The sequence below is a fragment of the Heterocephalus glaber genome, unplaced genomic scaffold (assembly GCF_053883595.1).
Source record: "Heterocephalus glaber isolate CG9 unplaced genomic scaffold, H.glaber_assembly_v1.0 deba00001733, whole genome shotgun sequence".
Classification (NCBI taxonomy): Eukaryota; Metazoa; Chordata; class Mammalia; order Rodentia; family Bathyergidae; genus Heterocephalus; species Heterocephalus glaber.
The window spans coordinates 1,912,125-1,938,474 of record NW_028258444.1 but is presented as its reverse complement, the minus strand read 5'-3'; the positions used below and the strand labels follow the sequence as shown (position 1 = coordinate 1,938,474).

Sequence of the window (26,350 nt, the reverse complement as noted above, 5' to 3'; positions counted from 1 at the left end):
CTACAGCTGCTAAATATTTCTTCCCACATTGTAGGCTGTCTTTTAGCTCTGTTGGTAGTTTCTCTTGCAGTGCAGAAGCTTTTTAATATGATGAGATCCCAGTTGTTGATTCATTGTGTTAGCTCCCGTGCTACTGAAGATTTGTTCATAAAGTCTATTCCTATGCCAATGTCATCAAGAGTTCTACCTAACCTATCTTACAGCAAGTTGAGTGTTTCTGATTTAATATTTAGATCTTTAATCCACTTCAATCTTAGTTTAGTGCACAGTGATAGGTATGGGTCTAGTTTTAATTTCTGACAGGTTGAAATCCAGTTTTTCCAACACCATTTATTAAACAGGCTCTCTTTCCTCCAATGAGGCTCCTTTGTCAAAGATGAGGTGACTGAGTATGTCTGGAGTTGTTTCTGCATCTTCTAATCTATTTCACTGATCTTCGGGTCTGTTTCTTTGCCAGTACTATGCTGTTTTTATCACAGTAGCTTTGTAGTATAGTTTCAAGTTGGGGATTGTGATGCCCCCAGCCAGGCCTCTGTTGCCTAGAATTGCTTTTGCTATTCTAGGTTTCTTCTGTTTCCAAATGAACTTTTGGATTGTTTTCTCTAGTTCTGTGAAGTATATTGTTGGAATTTCAATCGGCATTGCATTGAATCTATATAGTAGATTTGGAAGTATGGCCATTTTCACTATATTGGTTCTTCCTACCCAGGAACAAGGGATATCTCCATTTTCTTATATCCTCTTCAATCTCCTTCTTCAGAGTGCTGTAGTTTTCAGTGAAAACAGAGATTTCTTAAAGATAGTAAGGGACCATGAGAAATTAACCCAAAAGCTGCTAGATGATGCAAAGAAGAATAACATAAGACTCACAGGAGTCCATGAAAAAACAGGAGAAAGTACAACGTACATAAAAAAAAACTGTTCACAGAAATAATACTAAATAACTTCCCAGACAGAGATAGAGAGTTAGACGTACAGATAAATGAGGCATATAGAACTCCATCCAGCCATGACCAAAAAAAAATCTACACCTAGACATATAATAGTCAAGATCCCAGAAACCCAACAGAAGAACAAAATTCTACAGGCAGTTAGAGAAAAGAAACAAATCACCTACAAAGGAAAGCCCATCAGAATCACGGCAGATTTCTCAAAACAAACCCTCAAATCAAGGAGAGCCTGGAGTGAAGTATCTCAAGCCCTAAAAGAAAATAACTTCCAACCTAGACTGTTGTATCCTGCAAAATTATCTTTCAAAATTGATGGGGAAATTAGATGCTTCCGTGACAAAGAACACCTGAGAAATTTCATGAACACCAAACCAGCACTCCAAACAATTCTAAGCAATATCCTAGAAAAAGACAATGAAGGTCACAACTCCATAAGGCCCAGCAGAGAGAAGGCACCAGGCCAGGTAAGACACTAAAGCAAAGGGGGGGAAAACAAGAAAAGAGCCAACAACAGTAAAACATCATGGCAAGGATGAGTCAATATCTTTCAATTATAACTATCAATGTTAATGGTCTCAATTCATCAATCAAAAGAAACAGACTGGCAGAATGGATTAAGAAGCAAAACCCAGCAATATGCTATATACAAGAAACACACCTAACTCAAAAGGAAATCCATAGACTGAAAGAAAAAGGATGGAAAACAGCTCTCCATGCAACAGGAACCGAGAAAAAAGCAGGCGTAGCAATCTTATTTGCAGACAAAGTAGATTTCAAACCAAAACTAATTAAGAGAGACAAACATGTTCACTAAATCCTTGTGAAAGGAACAATCCAAGAGGAAGAGATGACAATCCTAAATATTTATGCACCAAATACAAATGCCCCCAACTATACAAAACAAATATTAATGGACATGAAAAACCAAATAAGCACTAATACAATTGTAGTGGGGGACCTCAACACCCCTCTATCACAAATAGACAGATCAACTAGGAAAAAAATTAACAATGAAATTCTAGAACTAAACGAAGCTATTGAACAAATGGACTTAATAGATGTTTGTAGAGTGTTCCACCCCACAAAATCAGAATACACATTCTTTTCAGCTGCACATGGGTCATTCTCCAAAATAGATCACATGCTAGCTCATAGGGCAAATCTAAGTAAATGTAAAAGAACTGAAGTTATCCCCTGTATATTATCGGACCACAGTGACATACAATTGGAGATCAATAACATAAGAAACCACAAAACACCCACAAACACATGGAAATTGAACACCCTCTTGAACAACCAATAGGTCACAGAGGAAATTAAAGAAGAAATTAGACAGTTTCTACAAGTAAATGATAATGCCAGTACAATATACAGGAATCTGTGGGACACAATGAAAGAAGTTCTATGCAGGAAATTCATACCAGTGAATGCCCATATTAGGACAACAGAGAGAACTCAGTTAAATAACTTAACACAGAACCTCAAGCTCCTAGAAAAAGAAAAGCATAACAAACCCAAACCTTGTACAAGAAAGGAAATTATAAAGATCTGAGCAGAAATCAATGCAATGGAGACTAAGAGAATGATACAAAACATCAATGAATCAAAGAGTTGGTTTTTTGAAAGAATAAATAAAACCGATAAACCTTTAGCCAACCTTATCAAAGAAAAGGAAAGAAAAGGCTCAAATCCATGCAATTAAGAATGAAAAAGGTGAAGCCACAACAAATCCAGCAGAAATCCAGAGAATCATCAATACCTACTTTGAGAACCTGTACTCTAATAAAATGGAAAACACAGAAGAAATGGACAGATTCCTGGATACATATAAATTGCCAAAATTAAATGAGGAAGATATAGCAATTCTAAACACTCCATACAATGAGTGAAATTGAAAATGTAATAAAAAACTTACCAACAAAGAAAAGCCCAGGTCCTCCTGGCTTCACTCCTGAATTCTACAAGACATTTAAAGAAGAACTATCACCATTACTCTTTAAACTCATCAAGGAAATTGAAAGGGAAGCAAGGCTTCCAAATTCTGTCCTGGAAGCAAGTGTTACTTTGATTCCAAAACCAGAGAAAGACCCAACCCAAAAAGAGAACTGCAGACCAATCTCCCTAATGAACATAGGTGCAAAAATCGTCAACAAGATACTGGCAAACAGAATACAGAGTGTCATCAAGAAGATCATACACCCTGACCAAGGTGGATTTATCCCAGGGATGCAAGGATGGTTCAACATCCGTAAATCAATAAATGTAATACACTATATTAACAGAGTCAAGGACAAAAACCACATGATCATCTCAATAGATGCAGAAAAAGCATTTGACAAAATCCAACGCCCATTCATGATAAAAACGCTATAGAAAATTGGAATAGAAGGTCTTTATCTCAACCTGATTAAGTCTATCTATAAAAACCAACAGCCAACATCATACTAAATGGTCAGAAACTGAAAACTTTTACACTAAAATAGGAACAAGACAAGGATGCCCACTATCACCACTCCTGGTCAATACTGTTCTGGAAACATTAGCCATAGCAATTAGAAAAGAGAAAGAAATAAAAGGAATAAAGATAGGAAAGGAAGAATTTAAACTGTCATTATTTGCTGATGATATGATACTTTACATAGAAGACCCAAAAAACTCAGTCAAAAGTCTTCTAGACCTAATTGACAGATTCAGTAGAGTAACTGGATACAAGGTCAACACTCAAAAAACAATAGCCTTTTTATACAAAAATAGCAGACCCACTGAGAGAGAAATTCGGGAAATAATTACTTTTACAATAGCATCTAAAAAAATGAAATATCTAGGAATCAACCTAACAAAGGAAGGAAAACCATTATTGATGCTACATACTACACTTGACTTTACCCAAAAGGCCAAGAAGCGATTGATGCTACATACTATACAAAAACTAAAAAGAAATTAAACATTAAGAGCAGAGGATACATTTTTCAGAGAGGGTAGTCAAAAGGGTTTCCTAAAGATACCTACTAGAGTTGAGGTGAGGAAAAATGTTACCATATAAAAACTGGAAGAGAGGGTGTTTCCCCCATGAAAGCACAAAGTTCTAAAACAGGAATAAAACTCATGAGGGGAAAAACTAAATAAAAGGCCAATGTGTATCATACGAACCAGGGAATTTCACCAGATGTAGCCACCCTGGGCTTATTTGTCTTCTTACATAGGCCAAACTCCTCCTTACCTCAGAGTCCTATGGTCATGCTGGGCTCCATGCCTAAAAAGTGACTCAAAGCTGAGAAAAGTAAGTACAGGGCCAAGGTCATGTAGGGACATAATAAGATAGTTTAATTGTATGAAAAACCATTAAAATGTTGTGAGCAAGGAAATTTGTATAATCTGACGGCACTAGTTAGCTGTGACCAAATAACCAATATACAAAATTTAGAGGGAGAAGGGTTTATTTTTGTTTATGACTTCAGAGGTTTCAGTTCAATACAGAAATGCCATGGTGGAAGGATATGGCTGAGGAAAGCTCCACAGTTCCTGACAGGCCAGAAGCAGAGAAAAGAACACCGGCAGTGAGGAAAGAGCCAAGCACTAAAGTCAGGCTTCTGTGACCAACCAGATACCCTGAAAATGCCTTCCCCATCCCCAGGGTGGTCCTTGAACCAATGGAGTCAGCACTTCAGCTTAACTGTCACACTGGCATATTTTTAAAAGGCTCCAAGCAATATTCAAGGTAAAAAAACAAACACAAAACAAAACACTCAAAAAAACTATCAAAACTTTCTCTACCAATAGACAATTATAGAGAATAAAATATACATTACTGATTTTTGTAAACTGCTTCACATAAATTTTAAAATTACAATTAATGCACCATGCATGGATTTTTATCCTGTGAAGAGTAATGCAGTAAGCCTCAGTGGTAATGAAAAATTTAAATCTTTTTAGAACTACCTGAACTGTTTCTATGTCTTTATAAAACAAAGTCTTAAAGATATATGTACTAGAAATATCCATCAAGTAATGTTAACTGGAACTTCATTTGGACACTATGCTTATAAATTTGCAGGTCTTCTACAATACTTCCATTCTCCAATTTATCACAAACAGCTAAGTGATAAAGACTATGAAGAGACAGTGTCTAAATGACGGCAGCTGGTTATATTGGGCTCTGAATGTTGCTCTTTACCAATTTGTCTTACTCTTCCATGGCTCTTGGTGAATCAAAGATATCTTTTGCCAATCTGGAAGTGTAAAACTTCAACTTAGGGTTTTTTGGCTTACATTTCAGAAGGAAGAAGTGATAGATTGGCTTCACACATTCACATTCACACACACACATGCACAACTATACACACATATGTTTTTAAATGATCTTTTATCAGCAAGTCAATAGTCCCATATGGTTCAGACGCACCTATAGTAGGAAAGAAACATTAGGCATCTCAGAAAATAGTATTTAGACACTTTAGAAAATTTTGTTGAGATACAAACAATGTGTTTAAAACTTAAAACTGAGAGGTGACTTAAAAGTACAATGAAAAATGGACAAGGAAGTGTAATTCTGTGGAACAAAGACTTCAACCTGCATTTAAGGCTTTTATTTAAGCAACCCTAGCTTCAGATTTGAATGCCACTTCCCAGCCTGTGATCTTCCAAGCAATATCCAGAGCCTGTGGGCACAGCCTTGGGGAGAATGTGTGTGTGTGTTTCTTAGGAGTAACAGCAATAAACTTGGCCCTATTTCTTTACTAGGAAAGAAAATATTACCTAAAATTTCGGGGAAATTGGACTAAGCAACAAACAAACAAAATTCTCCATATTTCTTTGATTTAAAAAAGAACAAGGGTGAGGATTTCTGCCACCTACCTCGCAAGCACAAGGTGCCGAGTTCGATTCCCGGTAACAAAAAACAAAAACAAAAACAAAAAAGAATAACAGCCAGGTCATGTGGAGGGTGCTGAAAATCTATCATTTTACACATCTCAAGCATTTGGAATTGCAGTGATCTTCAAGTTTTCCTATGTATCTGAATAACAGATCAGTGTTACTATACAATTAAAAAGGAAAAATGTTAAGTTATGGGTGTAGATCTAAACACAGAAATTCAGCATTGGCTTGCCATGCTATCAAGTGTTTTGAAGACTATGAAGGCCAAAGAAAATCTTCAGGACAGAGGGAATGGTTCCTGTTGGCCTTGTTGTTAAGAGATTCTAGTAACAGAAGAGTCGTTACCTCAAACACCACAAAAGGCTCCCAGTGAAAATTTCTTTTGTGCCATGGACAACACATTAAAATTAAGAAGTTTCTAAAATTAAGTGCAGCACAGAAACTCTGCATGTCTGTCTTCCAGATACTTCAACCTTCTGAAAATCTGCCATATGGACTGGCCTCTCCCTCAGATGCCACAGTACTGCTCCTTGTGACTTGAAACAGAGCTACAGTTTCAGTTTAAAAGAAAGAAAAAAATGAAAAAAAAGAATTCTGACTGGAATATCCTCATCATAACTTTTTCAGCATTAAACAAAACACCTGGTTATTTTACTATATAACGGCCTAAGCTTTTCATTTTAGAAACTAAAACCTCAACGACCAAGAGAAGAAAGACACTCAGCTAGATGTCAGAAATGTTTGGTTTAAATACTATCCACATATAAACTTTTCAAGGAGGTATTATATTTTGTTAGGGCCAAATATCAAGCTTTGAGGGACCCAGCTCTTAAAACTCCTCCTCTGTTTACACGCATGGATCAAGCCACCATGATTTTCAGTGTCTCAAATTCCTTACCTAATAAGCAGGAAGAATTAGCTTCTTTCCTGCCAATGATGAAGAAGTAACAGTTAACTTGATTTTTTTATATGACTCATGTTGACATATAATGTTCTGTATGCTGACTTTCAAGACTTAGATTCCTTGTTCATTATGCTATAAGGAATTCATGCTTGGTGAAGTCAAGGTGGGATCACAATTGCTCTTTCAGGTACATTAAGACCATTAAAATAACCATTTTCCTTCAAATTAATGCAAATCCATTCATCAAATACAGCTGTCAAACAGTAGCAAAGAATTTTTCCTAACACTGAAAAGCTGTATTAAAAGAGAAAGCTTGATTAGAGGTATGATTTAAATCAATTTTATGAAGCACTAACAAAGACTGCATTTCCATTTAAATTTTCATTTATTCACACACAAAAAAATCTGTGCACTCAGATGATAATTCTAAGATACTTCTATTAGGTTCTCTCCCAGTTAAAAGTTATCATTTGTATAGTACAGAAGTGACTACATTAAGGGTGATATCTAAAACACTTCAAATCTGTTGATTTGGGCACTAAAGAGTCATAGGATATTCATTCCCAGAACTGAACCAGGTGCCCAAGGTGCCCTGAAGGCCAAGCTTCTTACGTAATGTTTAGCTTGATAGGAGTTAGGAGGAAGCCACCTCCTAACAGGAAAAGGGCCAGTCACCAAAATGACTCCAAGAAACTGCTACTAACTAGCATAGAAGTATTATACAACAGCATGAAGAGGGATTGCTGGCTTAATACTAGTCCACATTTGATTTTAAAATGGACCAATCAACAAAAAAAAATTTTAAAGGCTACATGAATATCCTGTTAAAACTCTAAGACAAGTGCTTTATCTAAAATACACTAAATCAAACTCAAGTGGGTTAGTCTTCAAATAGAATTCCTTTCTCATTGTTATAAACAAATTTGAAAATCAGTTTACTAATCAGGATGTGGCAATTCTAAGCATATTATCCCATCTCTACAATGATAAAGCCTGAGGGGAAGAGGAGATTGACACTAAAAGAGTGATGAGAGCAAAATTCATACAATGTACATCTTCATATCTTTTGAATTTTGTGTTGCATGTATATGCTACCATGTCAAAAATAAAGGTATCTATACCTTATATTTCTTAATAATTTATCCTTGCTAAAATTAATATTCTCACATTAATATTAATCACATGCAGAGATCTGATTACTCAGAGTGTAGAGATTAAAATCAAAATCAGCACTCCATTTTCATACTGAGTTATACACTAATTCGAAACTAACGGTAAAATGCTATTCTCCCAAATGTTATCCATGCTTTCCTTTCACTGAGTTTTATAGTTCAGAATAAAGAATAAATCAAACCACTGTTATAGCTTATATCTAGATGTCTCCCCCAAACCTCCTGTGCTCCTAAGTAGGGCCTTTGGGAGTGACTGGATCATGGGTGTACAATAATTGATCAGCCCATTGACTGGTCTAGCTCAGTTCTGGGTGTGGACTTACTGCAAACAGAAACCCCACCCTCGGAGTGGGTAGCACCACCCAATAGGCTTGGGGCCTGGATGGAAAACATAGGTAAAGAAAGCAGAAAGGCTCACTGCTTCCTGCTTCACTGCTACCGTTGTTTATATCCTTTCAAACAGGCAGGAAATTTAAAAGTACAGCCCACTTATCATCTTTAAAAATATGTATGCATGCATATCTGCATGAGAACATAGAAAACTAATGAGTACAAGAACGTCCACCTATCCTTTCTTTTCTCTTCTGCTGATACTATAGTGTATAGCCTTTCACTAACTGGAATATTATTGGCCAATACATAAATAAATCTGTATCACAAAGCAATGTTTTTCTCTAAAGTCTAAATAAGTAAAATTCTAAGTATCTAAATCTACACAGGCTATGCTAATGATTCAGTTTAGAAAAATGAAGGATTTAAGAAATGCACAATTGATACACTGATTGGAATAGATCAAAATGTATTCTATACAGACAATACTAGATAATCGCTCTGCCAACATAATTACCAGAGATAGAAAGCTGCTGAATAAGCTGAAATCACATTAAGATTCAAACTAACTTTCAACCCCACAGGAACATGTCAAACCTCAAGTAACTGAATGAGGAAAGACTCATTTATGGACATATTGACCTCAAAAGACACTAATAATAAAGTAGACTGAATTTTTATTATAGTAAGAAGAAATCTGTAATTAATCAAAATCTGGGTATAAGAAGACACATAATGATAAAATGCTCAATTTTGTCTGTCAATCACAAATAGTGATCTAAAAAGGAACCCACAATATTTAAAGTACATTTTAGAAGACGAAAAATTACTAAGGGAAAACATAGGTCTTGCCTGTCTCATGAAACAACTTATAAACTTCATTGATTTAAAGTTCCTTCTTTGGAGTGGCAAACCTTAAATCTATACTAGAACAAGTTCTTTAGCAAGGTTTCCAGTGCCTGTGGTTTTGGCCTTTATGGAAAACCCACAAAAATAGCCTTGCATGCAAAACTTTGGCCTACTCAGGAGACTCAGAGCCACACAAAAACTATTACCAACTATAAAACCTTTCTCAATTTTGCACTGGGGCTAAATCTGGTGGGAGGGATAAGAACAGACAAGCCAAATCACGAGTTCCAAACCGATTGCTAGTATCTAGTATGCTGGTAGGCCAAACTTCATTGGCAACAGCAAACATCTTTAGTTGTCCCGGAAAAATTTGATCATACGATAAAAGTTGGTATTTATGAGAATCCTTGTTCAAGCAACTATAAATTTTTTCATACCTTTTGGTTAACAAAATAGTGGAATTCAAACAAACATACAGTCAGGTCTCACATGTCTTGTTTTTTTTTTTTACTTTTCTCATCTTTGAACAAAAGACTTAGTAGTATCTAATTAAGGGAAACTATCCAAAGATGAGAAAAGAAAGTTGTTTCTCTCTCCTTGGAAAAGATCTTTATATAATACAAAGTAATTCTACACCCTGGGAAAATTTGGTCTCCTGTACAAAACAGTACAAAACAATTCAAAAGTTCAAATAAAGCACTAGCAAGTGGATGCTTTTGAAAACTGAAATATAGCAACCATGTGATACTCTTAACCGGCATGTTACATATGCTACACTGCTAAACTTCAAAGCAAACTTTAACAAAAGAAATTTAAGGCATATTTAACCTTTTTAGCAAAAGCACAGAATACCAACAATTTCAATAAATCAAAAGTTAGTTAACACAGGAAATAAGTGCATTAAGAATTTTAGTCAAGATGATTTCAGAGGAACTTTACGGAGCAATTTGACATCACTTTCACTACAAGTAGCAGAAATTTCATATGCCTGGTAAGTCAAAACTTCACTGTATCTGATGTACCATAAAATGCTCTTTGGAGAATACTCGAAGACCTTAGGAAAGAATCCGTCCATCCCTTGCCCTTGCATTAAGTAGTCAAGTATTTACAAGCACTGTCCATGTGCAGGCACTAAGTGGTTTTGGCTTCTGGATTATAATACAGAGAATTAAAGATCCCAACTTAAAACAAGTGTCAGAAACAAAGACTGCAAAAGAAGAATGGGTATGTGTGTTGGTGTATGTTACTGTGATGAAGAGGTCTTGAAATGTGTAGCTATTTCTCAGTTTTTAAATGTATCCTGACTGGGCAACTGTGCGCAAACAAACAACAGGGAGGAAGGATCATTATAGAAGAGAGCATAAAAAATTCTCCTAGTTTCACAGTGAATGTGATGACCAGGAACAAATTTTCACTTACCAAAACATGGCCCAGCATATGTTTACTTTAACAATTCACAAATGGGCCAAGAAATGTAAAATACCTTTACATCATTATTGTTAGAAACCAATCATCATTTTCTTCTATTTTGGGGAGTACTAGGAATTAAACCTGGACCTTTTGCACAGAGCTACAATTCCCAAATTCTATTTCTTTTGAGATAGGATCTCCTAAGTCACAAAGTTGGCTTGAAGTGGAGATCCTCCTGCCTCAGCCTCATTTACAAATATATGCCATCACACCCAGCTTCTTTTTGCATTTTCAGGTTATTTTTGTAACTATCACATTTTACTAATCTGTCACCTATTTGCAAAATTTAATGAGTCAACATTTCCCCTATCTAGTATGGCCTGAAAATTGTCTAAATTCTTTAAGTTTAAAGAACAACAAAAACAAGAATGTAATTTAATTCCAAAAATAAACAAGGTGATCAGAATTTTAAAATAACATACAGTATGAAATAAAATTGTATGTATGAGAGTTTCAAAAGGAAAGGCCTTTTTCTAACTTATTTATCTTAAAGAAAATGCCATGTTAAAAAAAAGGAAGAAGGGAAGAAGGAGGCTGCTGTCATAGAATTTAAAAAGATTCTGTATACAGTAGCAAAACAAAAACTTTAGCCAAAACAATATGTTCTTGTCTTATTTGTGCTGAGTTGAAATTTTTAATGAACTGAGCTCAAAGTGAGATAAAATAAAAACATGTTGAATTTAATTTCTTTAGTCCTTTCAACTCACTGTTAGAGCATGTTAGCAAAGTTCCGACTTTGAATTTTAAGACACTGAGTCAACTAAGTGTTTCCCTTGGAAAATTCTTCCTAAAAGCTATTTAGGACAAAAAGAAAAATTGTTTTTGAGAATGGGTTAGCATTTAAAATGACTCAAGTATTTATATAGACTGTACTAAATATATATATATATATATCTTTATACACATACTTTTGAAAAGAAAATCAAAAAGTAAACATCTGTGCAAGAGGATATATTCTTATTAAAAAGAGAAGGCATCTTATTCTCTAAGTTATATAATTCTACTTTAGCAAATATGCCTGTACTTTTTCCATGTGCTAACTTTCTCTGATAGTCCCTCCATACCAATCTTCCACTACAAAAAAAGAAAAAAAAAGTTCTGACTGTGGTCATGACTCCCATATATCCAGGGAAAAAAAGGCATAAATTTAAAAAACCATCTTGATGTATATCAAATTGTTGTTTTCTAGTCTACATCTAAAACTCACTTACTGGCTTTTTCCTTGACTTTCAAAAACAGTGAGCAGCCCATTCTCATTCATCTGGTTTCTGTTAGTCTGTTTTTCTGTCTTTCTTGTACGAAAGAGCTCCTGGTGACTTAAATGGAATACAGTGCATGCATGCATTCTCAAGAACATGCACACCCAAAAAAAAAAAAAAAAAGAACATGCACACCCACACAACCTGGACAGAGGAAATGATGTTGATAAAAACTGGAAAGGTGGCAACATCAGGCTGAAAGGAAAAAGGCTGACAACAAATAGTATGAAGGAATAAGACAAGAGCTAACAGTTCCTTTGGGGTTTGGCAGAATAACTTTCAGGACTTTAAAGTAAATACAGATAGCCAGACTCTCTCTATACCGATGGACTTGAATTTCCAAGAAGTAACTTGTCTTGGAATGTATGATTTTTAAAATCAACACAAGAGAATCACAAGGTAAATGTACCCTGATCAATGACAACTGCTGAATGTACCTTAAAAGAAAAAAAATGAAAGCATCACACTAATATATAACTACTTAACATTTTAAAAAAAGATACTCTACATCATGGAGAGTAATCTTTGATATAGAAAACCACAGGCATTAATTGTGAAGTTTTAGCCAGTACATATATTAGAGAATGACAATTTCAAGATAAAACCTCAAACAAGTAAAAGAATGTTGTTATAGTGCTTGTGGTAAACAATATTAGATGTGGCATGCTCTATGAAAAGCTTTCTAAGGTATAATTGACTTTACTGTTGTCAATTATCAGGGTAACAGATTTTTTACTTCATGACAAATGGAAACAAAATCTATGTCTTTTTCATCAATTTTTAAGTGAGCTATTTATTTTCTAAGTGAGTAAAAGAATACAGGCCTTTAAACCAAAACTCAAGATTATGAAGAGCTGAGCTATCTCCTTAAGGGACTATTTCTAAAAAGATTGCAACAAAAATCTACTATATTGTATTATTTTGAGAAGTAAACTAATAATCAACCACCCAATACATAATGAAAAGCCACTGCAATTGCTATGCTAGATAACTGATGTGCTAAATAAAATAACTAATGATAGCTAATATATACTAAGAGTTTACTTATTAGCTATACACCATGTTTTTCCATGGGATGCCCAAAACACTTCTGAGAATAGTTTCCATGGCTTATTCCCTTATTTACTGACAATGAAACTAAAGTCTTATTTTTTTAAAACAAAGTTCCCCGAGGTTATAATGTCAGTAAGCAGTGGAAGTATGCTCTGGTCCAGCAGGTCTGTCTGACTTCAAACACCTAGACTATTAGCCAAGTAGCTCTACCAGGAGTACTTAGTAGGTCCAAAGTAGAAATTCTGGCAGACAAGCAACAAACTTTTATGTTAGGCAATCACACAATGAGGACATATAAATTACCATACAGAGTCACTAAAGACAGACTAAACAAGGATGTTAGGCCACCAGGTACACATGACATGCATATAAAAAAGTATTGAAACATTAGGTTTTTTTGTTTTGTTTTCTTTAGTATTTACCTGCTTACCCATGCAGAAATTAAGAACAGGCCTGTATTGAGGTTTAAATTAATATTTGAAATCATGGTAATTTACAACAAAATTCCAAAACCTATCCCAAAATTCATAACATGTACATTCTTGGAAGTTATTCACAGGAAATGAATAGTCCCACGTCAAAAACAACAACAAAACAAAAAAACACTAGGGAAAGGGATCCCAAACATCCAAGAGTGGAGGTACTCACAGGACAAGATGTACAAACTCTCAACTCTTATTAGCACAATGAGAATAAAGACAATGTCAAAATTTCCAAATCTGTATTGACCCCAGAATAATTACTTTTGAAAATAACAATATATATAACAGAATAATGACTATTTTAATTTAGTTAGAAGAAGAATGGGGAAGGTGAGAGTTCTGGAATGGTAACATTAGTAGTTAAGGGAAATTACCCCAAACAAGCATCGGAGTAGGTTAAATTAGAAAACCATACAAAGTTTCTGGAGGTTGATCAAAGGGCTCATACTAAATTTTATTCAACAAAATGTATAGAAACTTGGTAGGACCACTGTGAGGCTATGGTTCTCAAACTGGGGACTCTGACCATTCACCCACTGTCCAGCCTTACTGAGCATAGTTTCAGCAAGCTCCCAGTAAGAAAGCAGCATTTTCCTTCCCCAAATACTAACACAGAAGAGCTACTCCTGGTGGCTTCACGAACTGATGAACATTAACATGTTTTATTTTCCTCAGCTGTATGCTGCACCAGTTTCATACCAGGCAGTGGCAGCACCCACTCATTCTGCCATGCCTAACTTCTGCTAGGCAGAAAGGACTGGGGTGGGGCAGGTGATAGAGAAAAAAAACAACACGCAGAGTTCTCTTTCTGCAGAGGTCTATCTGTACAACAAGAGAGCTGCTGGCTTGGCCTCTGCAGCTATTTGTCAGCTACTATTTATCCTAGCTTCTTGAAAGAGAAAATGCATTCCTGGGAGATTCACCAGATGTGGGAACTGTGACGTCCCACCCTACAACATCTTGATTGTCCCAGGCAATAGCAGGAGCCGCCTGGCAAATGTAGCACCCATCCTTTTCCCTAACAATGGCTGCAGCTTCAAAGGGAAAAGCCCATGAGGAAATCAAGACGTGAAACTAACTGTCTCAGTCTTCCAGTGACCCTGCACAGTGTAGAAGTTACCAGTACTGCCTATCCTCCACAAAATAGTAACAGCAGTGGACATGGAAACAGGAAAGCACGTCCCACACGCAAGGAAGACAGGAGGCAATGGAAACTGTCCTCAGCAGGACCTAAATGTTAGAATGAACAGACGAAGAAGTCAAAGCACTGATTATAAAACACTCAAAGAGCTAAACAAATTCTTACGGAATAAAAAGAAAGTATTAGGATAACTTCTCATAAAATATACAACACCGATTAACAAACAAATTACACAAAAAAACTAAAGAGAAATGTTGAACCAAAGTAAAATTTTAAAAAATGAAAAATTCAAGGAAGGACCTAAATATTGAATTTGAACAAGAAAAAATATGTAAAGTTGAACAAATACTGACAAAATTGTGTAATCTGAAGAAGAGAGGGAGAATGAATAATGAAAACAATGAGCAGTCTCTGAAACATGTGAGTCTACATTAGGCACACCAACATGTACATAGTGGAAATAATACAATGAGAGAAGAGGGACAAGAGAAGAAAAACTATGAAAAATGGCCAAAGGAAAATCAATGACTTCAAAGACAATTAAATGAACAGACACAAACCCAGATATATCAGAGTCAAAACACTGAAAGGCAAAAAGAGACAATTTGAAAACAGGGTAAAAATTACTTACTGCACATAAAACCCTCAAAAAGATTAATGATGAACAACTTACTTATTGGAAAAAATGAAGAACTAAAGGCAGTAAGATGATATTCAAAGTGCTAAAATTTAAACAAAGGGAGGGCCGGCTGTCCACCGCAAAGCTTATATCTAGCAAAACTATCAAGAATGAAAGTTTTGAAAAAAGATACTCCCACATACACACACTCATTGTTAGGAGAAAAATTAAAAATACTGTGACACTAACTAAGGTTCTTTAGGTTCATACAAGCAACTCCACATGTAGAACTCAAGCACACTAGTAAAGTTAATTATGAAGACAATTTTAAATGACCAGATATTTGTGTATTTTTCCTTTGAAGACCTAAACACCACTATAAACCAACTATACCTGGAGATATCTACTGAACACCTCACCTAACTCATCAATACCAAAATATTCATTCTTCTCCAAAGTAAATGGAGAATGCTGTCCAGATCATAAGTTAAGCTACAAAGAAAGCCTCAATAAATTAAAAAGAATTGAAATTACCGAAAGTGATTTCTCCAACCAAAATGAAATTAAAGCAAAAAAGCAGTGACAACCAGAAATTTTAAAAATCTATGGAAAGTGACACAATTCTAAAGAACTAATGAGTCAAAAGAAAAAGGTATAAAAAAAGACTATAAAATGTGTTACATACATGAAAATGAAAACATAACATGCCAAAACTAGACTAAAAGGATCAGAAGAAAATAACTGTAAATGACATTTAAAAGAAAGTTGGCAAATCAATAAGCTAACTGTAGTTTTCCAAGTATCTTTTATTATCTAAAATTAATTTTAGTGGTACACTTTTGATATACATAATGCTTACATTCATCATAGGAATGTAAATAATGTATCTTGATGCTTTTTTCCCATTCCCATCCGCCCTTCAATCCTTCTGCCCCTCATTATTTACAAAAGCTTTGTTTCCATTTTTTCCTATTTTTTAAATTCTTTTCCCTTCCTTTTCTTCTCCCTCCCCTCCTGCCTTTTTCCTCTTGCCATTTGAACATTTTCTTCCTATTTCCCAATATCTAATTATATTTCACAGCTAATTATATTTTTAAATGATTTCATTTTAAAATTTTGTATTAATATGCTGTAATTATAAATATCAATAGGGTTCAATGTAATATTTCAATGTATGCACGTAGCATGTCCTGAAATCCAGCCTCTCTCTCTCTTTTTTATTTTTTTGGTACCAGGGATCAAACTCAGGACCTTGTGCTTGCAAGGCAGGTGTGGTGCCACTGAGCTAAATCCCCGGCCCCAGATTCTCCCTATATATACTCTCTTCATTTCTAGTAAGCACAATTCTGCATCATTCAGATTAACATTTGTAAAAAAAAAAAAAAAAAATCTTCACAACTAAAAAAGAACAAAATAAACCCAAGGCAAGCTAAAGGCCAAGCATAACAAAGATTGAAGTGGAAATTAATGAAATAGAGAACACAAAAATAAGAAAGAAAACAAACTAATTCTTTGAAATGCCAACAAAATAAGCCCTTAAGCTAATCTGACCAAGAAAAAAAAAAACTAATACAAAAATTAGGAAAGAAAAAGAAACAGCAACAATGACTTAACAGTTATAAAAATACTATAAGGGAGTAGAATAAACAATTGTGTGTCTTAAGAATCACATAAATTAAATGAAAAAGACATATTCCTAGAAAGATAAAATCATCAAAGGAACAAAATAAAAAAAAATCTCTATAGACTGATAAAAGGAAGAAATGCATCTTAACTCATTCAATGAGTCAAGAATTAAATTGATTCCAAAGCCAGATAGCACAAGAAAAGCACAGACCAATATCCCTGATGAATGTACATGTAAAATTACTCAACAAAATACTTGCAAACTGATGTGTACAACACATAATTATATACCATAACCAAGTGAGATAATCCTAGGAATCAAATATTGTTTTAACATTTAAAAGTCAATTAGAACACACCACATTTAGTCATAATAATTTTAATTATTTATATTACTTATGATTTGAGTAGTCATGACTACAGCTTTTGACAAAAATCCTACAGAATTTAACCAACTGGAAATCAGAGGGTACTACTTCAACCTGATAAGGGCCAGTAATGAAAACCTCACTAGTACAATCAACCTTGTACTTAATGGCAAAGACTGTTATCCTTCTAATATCAGAAAAGAATTGTTTTAGCAACATTAGCATCTTTTATTCAAATTGTACTAGAGGTCCAGATAACATAATTAAGTTAGAAAAAGAAACAAATACTATGCAGATTGGAAAGGAGGAAGTAAAACTATCTGCAGCTGGAAATGGCATAATCTAGTACAAAGAATAATTTCCTTGAATAAGAAATCTACTTAATAAAGTATTAGACCTAATAGTATGTAAAAGCAATATGTAACAAGCAATTCTATTATTATATACTAGCAATGAACAATCTGAACATCAAGAAAAACAATTCAATCTGCAATACCTACTAAGAATAAATTGCATACATAAAACACTGTTGAAAGAAATAAATGAAGATATAAATAAATACAAAGATACTTTGCTAAAACGCACCAGAGGGCCGGGTATTTAGCTCAGTGGCACAGTGCCTGCCTGGCAAGCATGAAATCCTGAGTTTGATCCCCAGTACCAAAAAAAAAAAAAAAAAAAAAAGGATGAACCAGAAAACTATCAAAACTATCCCAGTCTGGAGTTCTGAAAGAATTCACATGTAGATCCTAAATTTCATACAGAAATGAAAAGAATATAAAATAACCAAAACAATTTTGTAAAGAAATGCAGTTATACAACTCACATTTTCTGAGTTTGAAACATACAAAAAAAAACTATAGTAATCAAACCATGTATAGAAATAAATCCTCATGTATAAATTCTACTGATTTTTTTGTAAGAATGCCAAAGCAAATCCCTAGGAAAGAACAGTCTATTTAACAAATGTTGTTGGGAACAATTTTCTACTTCTATGCAAAAGATGAAGGTGCCTTCCTCCTTCACGTCATATACAGTAATTAACTAAAAAAGAACCAAAGACCAAAAAGTGAATTCAAATGCACTAGAGACTGGCTTATTTTTTAATGGAAGATAGTGAATAACAGTAAGGCAACAGAGAAGCTAAAACAATTGCTGTTGTTTTAAAATGGTGTAGCTGAAAACATTTCAGTAGTTCCATAAAACATTAAAGATAGAACAACCATATGACTCAGTAATTTCAACCCTAGGTATACACATGGGAGAAATACAAACGTATCCATGTACCGTTAATTCTTAACACCCAACAAGTGGAAGGAACTCAGATTCTATCAGTTGGTGCACAGACAAATAAAATATAATATATATATGAATATTTTTATATAGTGTATATATGTATAGTGTATATATACAGTGTATATATAGGAATACTTTGACAATTAAAAAGGAGTGAAGTACTAATACAAATTTAAAAACTGATGACATTCAAAAAATTATGCCGGCACAAAGAAGTCAGTAACAGACCATAAATTACATGATTCTATAGGATATATCCAAAAGACTTAAATCTACAGAAACACAATATGGGTCACTAGTTCCATAGACTACCAGGGTGTAAATGGAAGAAACTGGCATTGCAGAATGATTGCTAACAGGCACAGGTTTTCATAAAAATGTTCTAAAATCAAGACCACCATGATGGTTGCACAATTTTATGAATGTATGAAAAACTACTGGATATAAACTTCAAGTAAATTTCAAATATTAACATAGTATCACTGCCCTACTAAAAATCAAAATTTATGATTAAACTTGGTAATGAGCACAGTAATAAATAGAGAAAGCATTTTCTACTAAACTTTGAATGTATTATCATTTCACAAATGCATACATATAAACACAGCCTGGCTCCAAATGACTTTATAGCTTAGAGGCCTCTATTCAAACTGTTTAATAGAGCATTAAGCCTTATTATGGAAAAGGTTGTAGAAAAAGGAGTAATTTCAAAAATTAATAAGAAAAAATCACAGCATTATTATCAGTATTTAGCCAATTCAAGTAAACTCTAGAATCCCTGCTTCCTTTCATGTTCTTTATCATCCCTTTTCTACACTATAATTTTCATAAATTTTCTGTTAGACACATTACATAGAAACCTATTATATAGAGACCATTTTCTATTATACAGAGACTGCTTCAACAGTCACACACAATTTAGAAAACTCAAAAGGCAAAGGAAAGTATATTGTATTTACCCATGTTTGTGTTTTTTTCCCCTTTTCTTTCCTGATGTTTCAGGTTTTCTTCCCTACATTTCCTTTTTATTTGGAAATATTTCTTGAAATACTCTTTCAGGCTGGATATACTATAATCAACTCTTTGTTTTCCTTCATCTGGGAGCACCTTTATTCATCAGCACCACCACTACCACCACTTATTTCCCTGGATAAGAAATTCTAGGCTGATTTTTCATTAAGAAACTACCATCATAGTAAGCTCACTTCCTCTGGTCTCCATGGTTTCAGATGGAAATACTGCCATCATATTAATTGTTTTTTCTTCTTTAGGTAAAATGTTCTCTGGCTGCTTTCAGGATTTTAAATTTTTATTTAATTTTGGGAAATTTGGCTATATTAGCCAAGGTATTGAAAGAGATTCAACAGGATATACAATATACAGATATAGACAGATTTGTTTCAAGAAATTGGTTTATGCAATTATGGAGTCTCAATATCAAAATCTACAGGGAAGGCCAGCAGCATACAGACCCTGGGAAGAGGAGATGCTATAGTTAAAGAATGTTACTACTATATAGACCCAAAGAGGAGCTGAGGCTGCAGTTGAAGGCAATCTGTTGGAAATTCCTTCTTGCTTGGAGACAGCCAATCTTTGTCCCATTTAAGGCCTTCCATATTATGGAAGGCACTTTGCTTTACTCAGGAGTCCAGTTTTAAATATAATCTTGTGGGAGAGTAGGGGAACATCCTCACAGAAACATCCCAGAAAGTGACTAAATATCTTGGCAACCTAATGCAGTCAAGTTGACATAAAATTACCCACCACAGTGTGCCTTGGCATGTTTTCTTTTCTTTTCTTTTTGAAAGAGAAAGGGAGTTGTTCTTTTTGTTTTCATTTATCATATTTGAAGTTTGCCTGACTTCTTGACTATGTAAATTTAGGGAATTTCCAGGTACTATCTTTTTCCTCTCTTTCCAGGAATCTCATGGGAATTTTTCTTTAAATTTTTGTTGTAATTTCACAGGTCCTAAATCCCTGTTCACTTGTTTCCAGTTTACTATTCTCTATTATTTACAAATTATTGCATGAAGTTCTATGTTTAAAAAAAAAGTTTCCTAATTTCACATTCGGTTACAACCATCCAGCATTTACTAAAAAGACATCTAAGGACCAGGAAAACACTGCCTAGTTCTATTTGAAATTTTAGAGTTTTTCATATTATTATAAGGGCTGATCTCATGTTTTTAGAACATCTTAAAGACAGAAACTTACATGATAACCCTGAAAGTATCGTTATAGAATCTTTGTCCTAGATGTGTGTGATTTACTTAACTTTTCAGTAAATCAGTATGAAAAGCTGTATGAAATGCATTCACACAAAAATTCAGTGATACAAATAAATATAAACTGTCTGAATATATACTATTAGCTATAATATGACAAATACAGTTTTGTAGGCAACTGGATTGTATTCCTAATCCTTTTTAGGAAATCATGATGCATAATGCCTCTGACATTTAAACCTTCTCTTTTTGAATGATGAATAACAATACTTGGCAAGCAGAAAAAATGAGTAGTTCTCAATCAAGTTTCTTCAAAATGCTACTTATAAATAATCTCAGAAAAGTTTTCATAAGTGATTTAATTTCATGAGTCTCCCCTTGAAAGTGATATAAACAAACATATTTGCTGCAAAGAAACATTGTGGACCTAGAACCAAATGGAATTAGAGCATCAAACAATGCTCTGAAAAACACACAAGCACGCACACAATGAAAAAACCTAAAAACATTTAAGTGACATATTGTCATAATGTAACACGTCATAATGTGACATACTACAGAACAGTAACAAAAACAGGATAAGCTCAAATATACTGACATGAAAATATCTACAAATTATACAGAATAAATATAGCAAGAAAGAATAAATTATGTAAGATAAGATTTTCTTATAAAAGTCAAAATTAACATGATATGAGCATGATATATTTATGCAAACATGAAGAAATCCTAGACAAACACACCAAACTTCCAATAGTGATTATTTCTAGAGAGAATTGTTTAATTTTGATTTCAACAAGAATGTACTTTCTCTTTACTTACAGAAAAACAATGATCTGACATGAAATTTAGGATAAGGAAAAGGATTTAAAATTAATCTATAATTTGTTTTAAATGACTAAGTTTATGTGGACATAGAATTGAAAGAATAATATTTAAAATAATTATAAAAATCAATTTTATTATGTCACTGATATTAACATCATAACTTCTTTCATTGCTGAAAAGTACTCAGATCTATTTATTTTACATAAAAAATATGTAGTGCTTTTTCAGATTTTTATCACACCTTAATTTTTTTCCTGTATCACAGAGAGAACCATATCAGAGACAAAAATGATGATATATCAATTAATTCTATTGTATTCTGTATTTAAATACCTTCATCTACTGAGATGATATTCTCAAAGTCTCTGAATACAGAGTAGTATCTAGCATTACTTCCTACTCTACTACCTATACTTTCAATGAACATTTATTGATCAACTAAACAGAATTCCATACCAAAATAAGGATAAGTTACAAATCTGTAATCTGTATATGTCTGCACATGCCTATGTGTACATTCTTTACTGAATTTTTCCAAGGTTTAAAGGAATAAACAGGCTCGCAAACCTCTACCTTATATTCATCCACAATGATACCAAGTGCTTCGTGGCCCATTTTCCTCATGTCCTCCAATTCTTGTTTATGTTTTTCCTGGAATAAAAAAAAAGAACTAAATCCATGATCTGTTCTTGTTTTGTGATTAAAATAATAAGACCCGTAACTGTTGCTTCCATAAATAATAGTTCGTAGCACACTAATGCAGCAGATGAAAACAAAGAAAAAAGTTATTTAAAAAGAAGTTCTGTTTAAAAGCATTGGGAAGTACTGAAGCAACGAGGCATTAAAGAGAAAGAACTACTAAGAAAGGAAAACCACACTGAGAGGTGAAATACTGTCACACAAGCAATGGTACTTTTCCTTGTGGTATCTGGATGGTCCTGACCTGGATCAAGAGACAGGAAGCCTCATGGTACTGCAACAACCCCACATCTCTATAGTTTTTATTATTTATCCAGCTATACTAGATGAATGTGATTAACTCCCAATTCTACCCATCTAGGACTGGAAAGGATGAACTCTCTTTGGAGGATGTTAACATCCTGCAGAGCCCTAGTTATTTCAACTCAGCTTTCAATACAAAATTATTAGAGATAACAGACAAATGAACAAAGGAAAATGGAAAGCAGAGAAGACAAAATAGATATATGGATGATTCAGATAATAGTTATCAAACCATTTTAAAAAAACAAAAGAAATGGAGATGAAATTTTAAAAATAAACTACAAAACAAACATAAATTACTGAAACTGAAAGAAGAATAATTATAAAATCTTAATAGTCCTATATGGATTAAAGGAATTGAATCTGTTTAACAAAAACAACAAAAAAGCTAATACACATACAAAGACTTCTGACAAAGAATCTTGAGACCTAGATGACTCAGATAAATTTTAACCCATATTTAAGAAAAAAGTAACCCACAGAACAGAAAAACAGAAAATACTTCACTGTATATTTTATTAGGGAAAATTAGGATAATATATATATATATCACTAAAATTTGCAGTTATTTAAAAAGAAATAAAATTAGGAATAAACCTCTTTTATCCATATAGGAATTAAAATTATAAACAAAATTAGCAAATTAACTACAGGAGCACATAAGAACAACTGCCATCAAGTGGGATGTCAGGTTGGTAGGAGTGAAGAACCACAAAAGCCTTTCATGCAACCTCCAACATACCCCTTTTCTCAGTCATTAGCCTGCTGAATAACAATGCCCAAGTTAACCTTAGAGTCACGTACCACAAATGGCAAAATCTATGACAGCCTGGGACCCCAAATGACTAAAAAGAATGACAGCACCATCACTCCATGGACACTGAGGGAAAATTATACTCAAATATACTATATTCCAGTAGTTCTTGACCATTTACTACTTCCACTTGCTCTTTCTCTCATTCATTATGCATTGCTGATTCAACAGGTTCTGTCTTACTATAGCTTAATTACTATTTCTCAAAACAGCCTAGGCATAAAGAAAACACCTCAAGCATCTGTTATAAAAACAGATTTTTGTTGGTAGGACCACCAACCTATGGTTCACGGTAGCCATTTTTTGAGCCATTTTTTCATCTTTGTAAGAAATGGCCTAGTTATAACTAGATCACATAGCTGTTAACTCCACCTTGTAAAGAAAAATCATCCACTATCCAATACTACACTGAAGCAAACCCATGAGGATATCACTACGAACTGTCACCCTGGACTACTGTCATGCTTCTTACTATCAGTCCTAGTCAGAGCAGTTAGGCAAGAAAAATCAATGACAGACATTCAAATCAGAAATGATGAAGTAAACCTGTCTCTGCTTGCAGATGACATGACCTTATGTACAGAAACTCTAAAGACTCCCCAAAAAACTGTTACAAGTAGTAAACAAATTCAGTAAAATTACAAGATATAAAATTAATATACAAAAATCAATTGCTTCCATATTCTAACAATAAACTACCATATGTGAAAATTCTCTTTCCTTCAATGTCCTGTTACTACGAGTTCTCTTCATGACACACCTTTATGCTTTAGGAAGGGTGCTTTCTCTGGGTATTTCCAAGAGGAATGTGGGCTCAGATCACTTTGTTAGTTTTTCCTACTATTCTCAGCTCATTCTTCTAATCCTCCAAATTGATTACTAACGGGTCCTTTTGTGGTGGCAGTACCTGTGCCCCTAAGCTCTCATGATCACAGGACTATCCCCCGACAAACACACTCAAGGGCAACCATGATACACATGTATGTATATCTTACTGCTATTAGCCCTGCCAGTTTGTACTATAAAATTTATATAGTCATCTAAGTTTTGCTGAAGATATCTGCAGTTTTCCTTTATCATAGTTACTCTAGTTTTGTAACAAAATCTGTAAAGATCCAAAAATTCTATCTCTATTGCTGCAATCATCATACCAAATATTTTCTTTGCTTGGATTCGAAATTGGTTCCCTTTCTACTGTATCACTTTTCAGTATATACTGCTGCCTCATCTTCATTGCCCTAATTTCTACAGTACAGTCCCCGGGAGATCCAATCTCTTCTCTAATGAATCATGAGTCTATCACCTTAAATACTACCTCTATGTAACTCTTTAGTATAGATATTTCCAAACCCTGTCATGGGTGATGGACAGATTCATTCATCTAATTGCTTGCTATCTGTTACATGGATATTGAAAAGGAATCTGAAGGTTTAATGTTAAACTCTTGGTTTTCCATTACCACTCTTCCAGTTGTGTAAGATATCTTGAAATCACTTTTAATTTCTCTCCTTTTTCCCCTCATTAGCCACAATCAATCCTTCAGAGAACCTTGTTGACTTGATCTTCATCTTCAACTCCTTAACAAACTCTGAAAGGCACTGTTCCAAACTCTTAACAAACACTATCTGTGCACTTTGCAACAACAGTTTCACTGTGACTCCTCTCACCCAGACCAGGAGCATTTCTCACCAGGACTACTAAAGTAACTCTTGTCAATGAAATGCCACACTTTCTCTCTCCCATAAAGCAGTCAGGATATGCCTTTCAAAATTTAAGCATAATCAAAAAGAGTGTGAAATGTAATCTCTAAGATACCAGGAATTAGTCACTGTGTCCATAGCACCTAAAATACAGCAAAGTACCTGGCACAGTGGGTGGTCAATAAGTATCTGCTGAATAGTGAAATATCACATATCTGCCCAAATTTCCCAAAATTAAGAAAGTGAAGGGGGGATTTAAAGGCAGCCAGATTTGATCAGTGCACACTGTAGGCATGAACTGAAATATCACACTGAGCTCCTTTAAAATATTATACCATGTGAATATGTTAATACAATTAATAGATGTTAAGAAAAAAATCTTTGCCATGACCCCAGAACTACATCACTGTCTTCCTAATTCCCTGCATCTACTGTCATTGGCTCTCTTCATTCATTATAAGCTTATCCCTGTCCCAAGACTACTGCACTTGCTGTCAGTTGGGTTTTGTGTTCTACTCTCCCAGGCACTGCATGCTCATTTCCCAAGTATGAAGCCAAAAGAAAAGACAGTCCCTGACTACTCTTACCTGAAGAGATCCACACTCATCACTACATGACAGTTCATCCTGTCAATCTGACAAGGTTGAGAAATGCCTAGCAGATGAATAAAACACACTTCTGGCTGTGCCTGTGGGGTATATCTGGTGATGACTAGCACAGTGGCTGGCACACTTCTGTGGGTGGTGATTGGATGGGGATCCGCCATCATCCAATAGGCTTGTAGGCAGGTTCAAATGAAGAGGAGGAGGAGGAAGTTTGCCTGCATTTGAAAAGCTCCATTCTGCTTGATTAGATAGGACTTTTGCTCCTGCCATCACCTCTGGACATCAAACTCCACCTTCTTAGTCTTCAACACACACACACACACACACACACACACACACACACACACACCAGTGAACGTGAATAGGCTTCCAGGCCTTCACTCAGACTAGCACTGCATCCTTAAAGCCCTCTTGTTCTAAGGCTTGCAGATTCTCCAGCTAAGCAGCCACTGGATGCTGTGCCTCTTCAGCATCCAGACAGCCACTGTGGACTCTCCCACCTTGGATCTTATAATTCTAACATTTATATACATATATATTCATACATGTGCCTTTTATATATGTTTGTGTATATATGTACATCTTTTTATATTTGCATTACATATAAATTTTCCATTAGTTCTACTCCTCTAGAAAACCCTAACAATACAACTAGCCATTAATCACTTTGTATTTTTCTTCAGAGCACCTATCACTAACAAATATTTTACACTTACTGTTAATTGCCTGTCTTCCTCAAACACAGAATACATTAAGAAAGCAGCAACAGTACTCCCTAGCAC

General features: G+C 34.5%; 1 protein-coding gene across 19 annotated transcripts in view; it reads right to left on the bottom strand.

Annotated features, from left to right (window-relative positions):
- Window positions 1-26,350, bottom strand: part of Ccdc91 (coiled-coil domain containing 91) — a 401,979-nt gene that overhangs the window by 186,933 nt on the left and 188,696 nt on the right. For all 19 annotated transcript variants that reach the window (XR_015446979.1, XR_015446977.1, XR_015446978.1 and 16 more), the window contains one exon: window positions 22,021-22,098. Coding sequence is in view for 16 of the 19 variants with exons in the window: in XM_087200271.1 (XP_087056397.1) it covers window positions 22,021-22,098 (78 nt within the window). In the remaining 3 variants the exon portion in view is untranslated. The remainder of the gene's footprint in view (window positions 1-22,020; window positions 22,099-26,350) is intronic.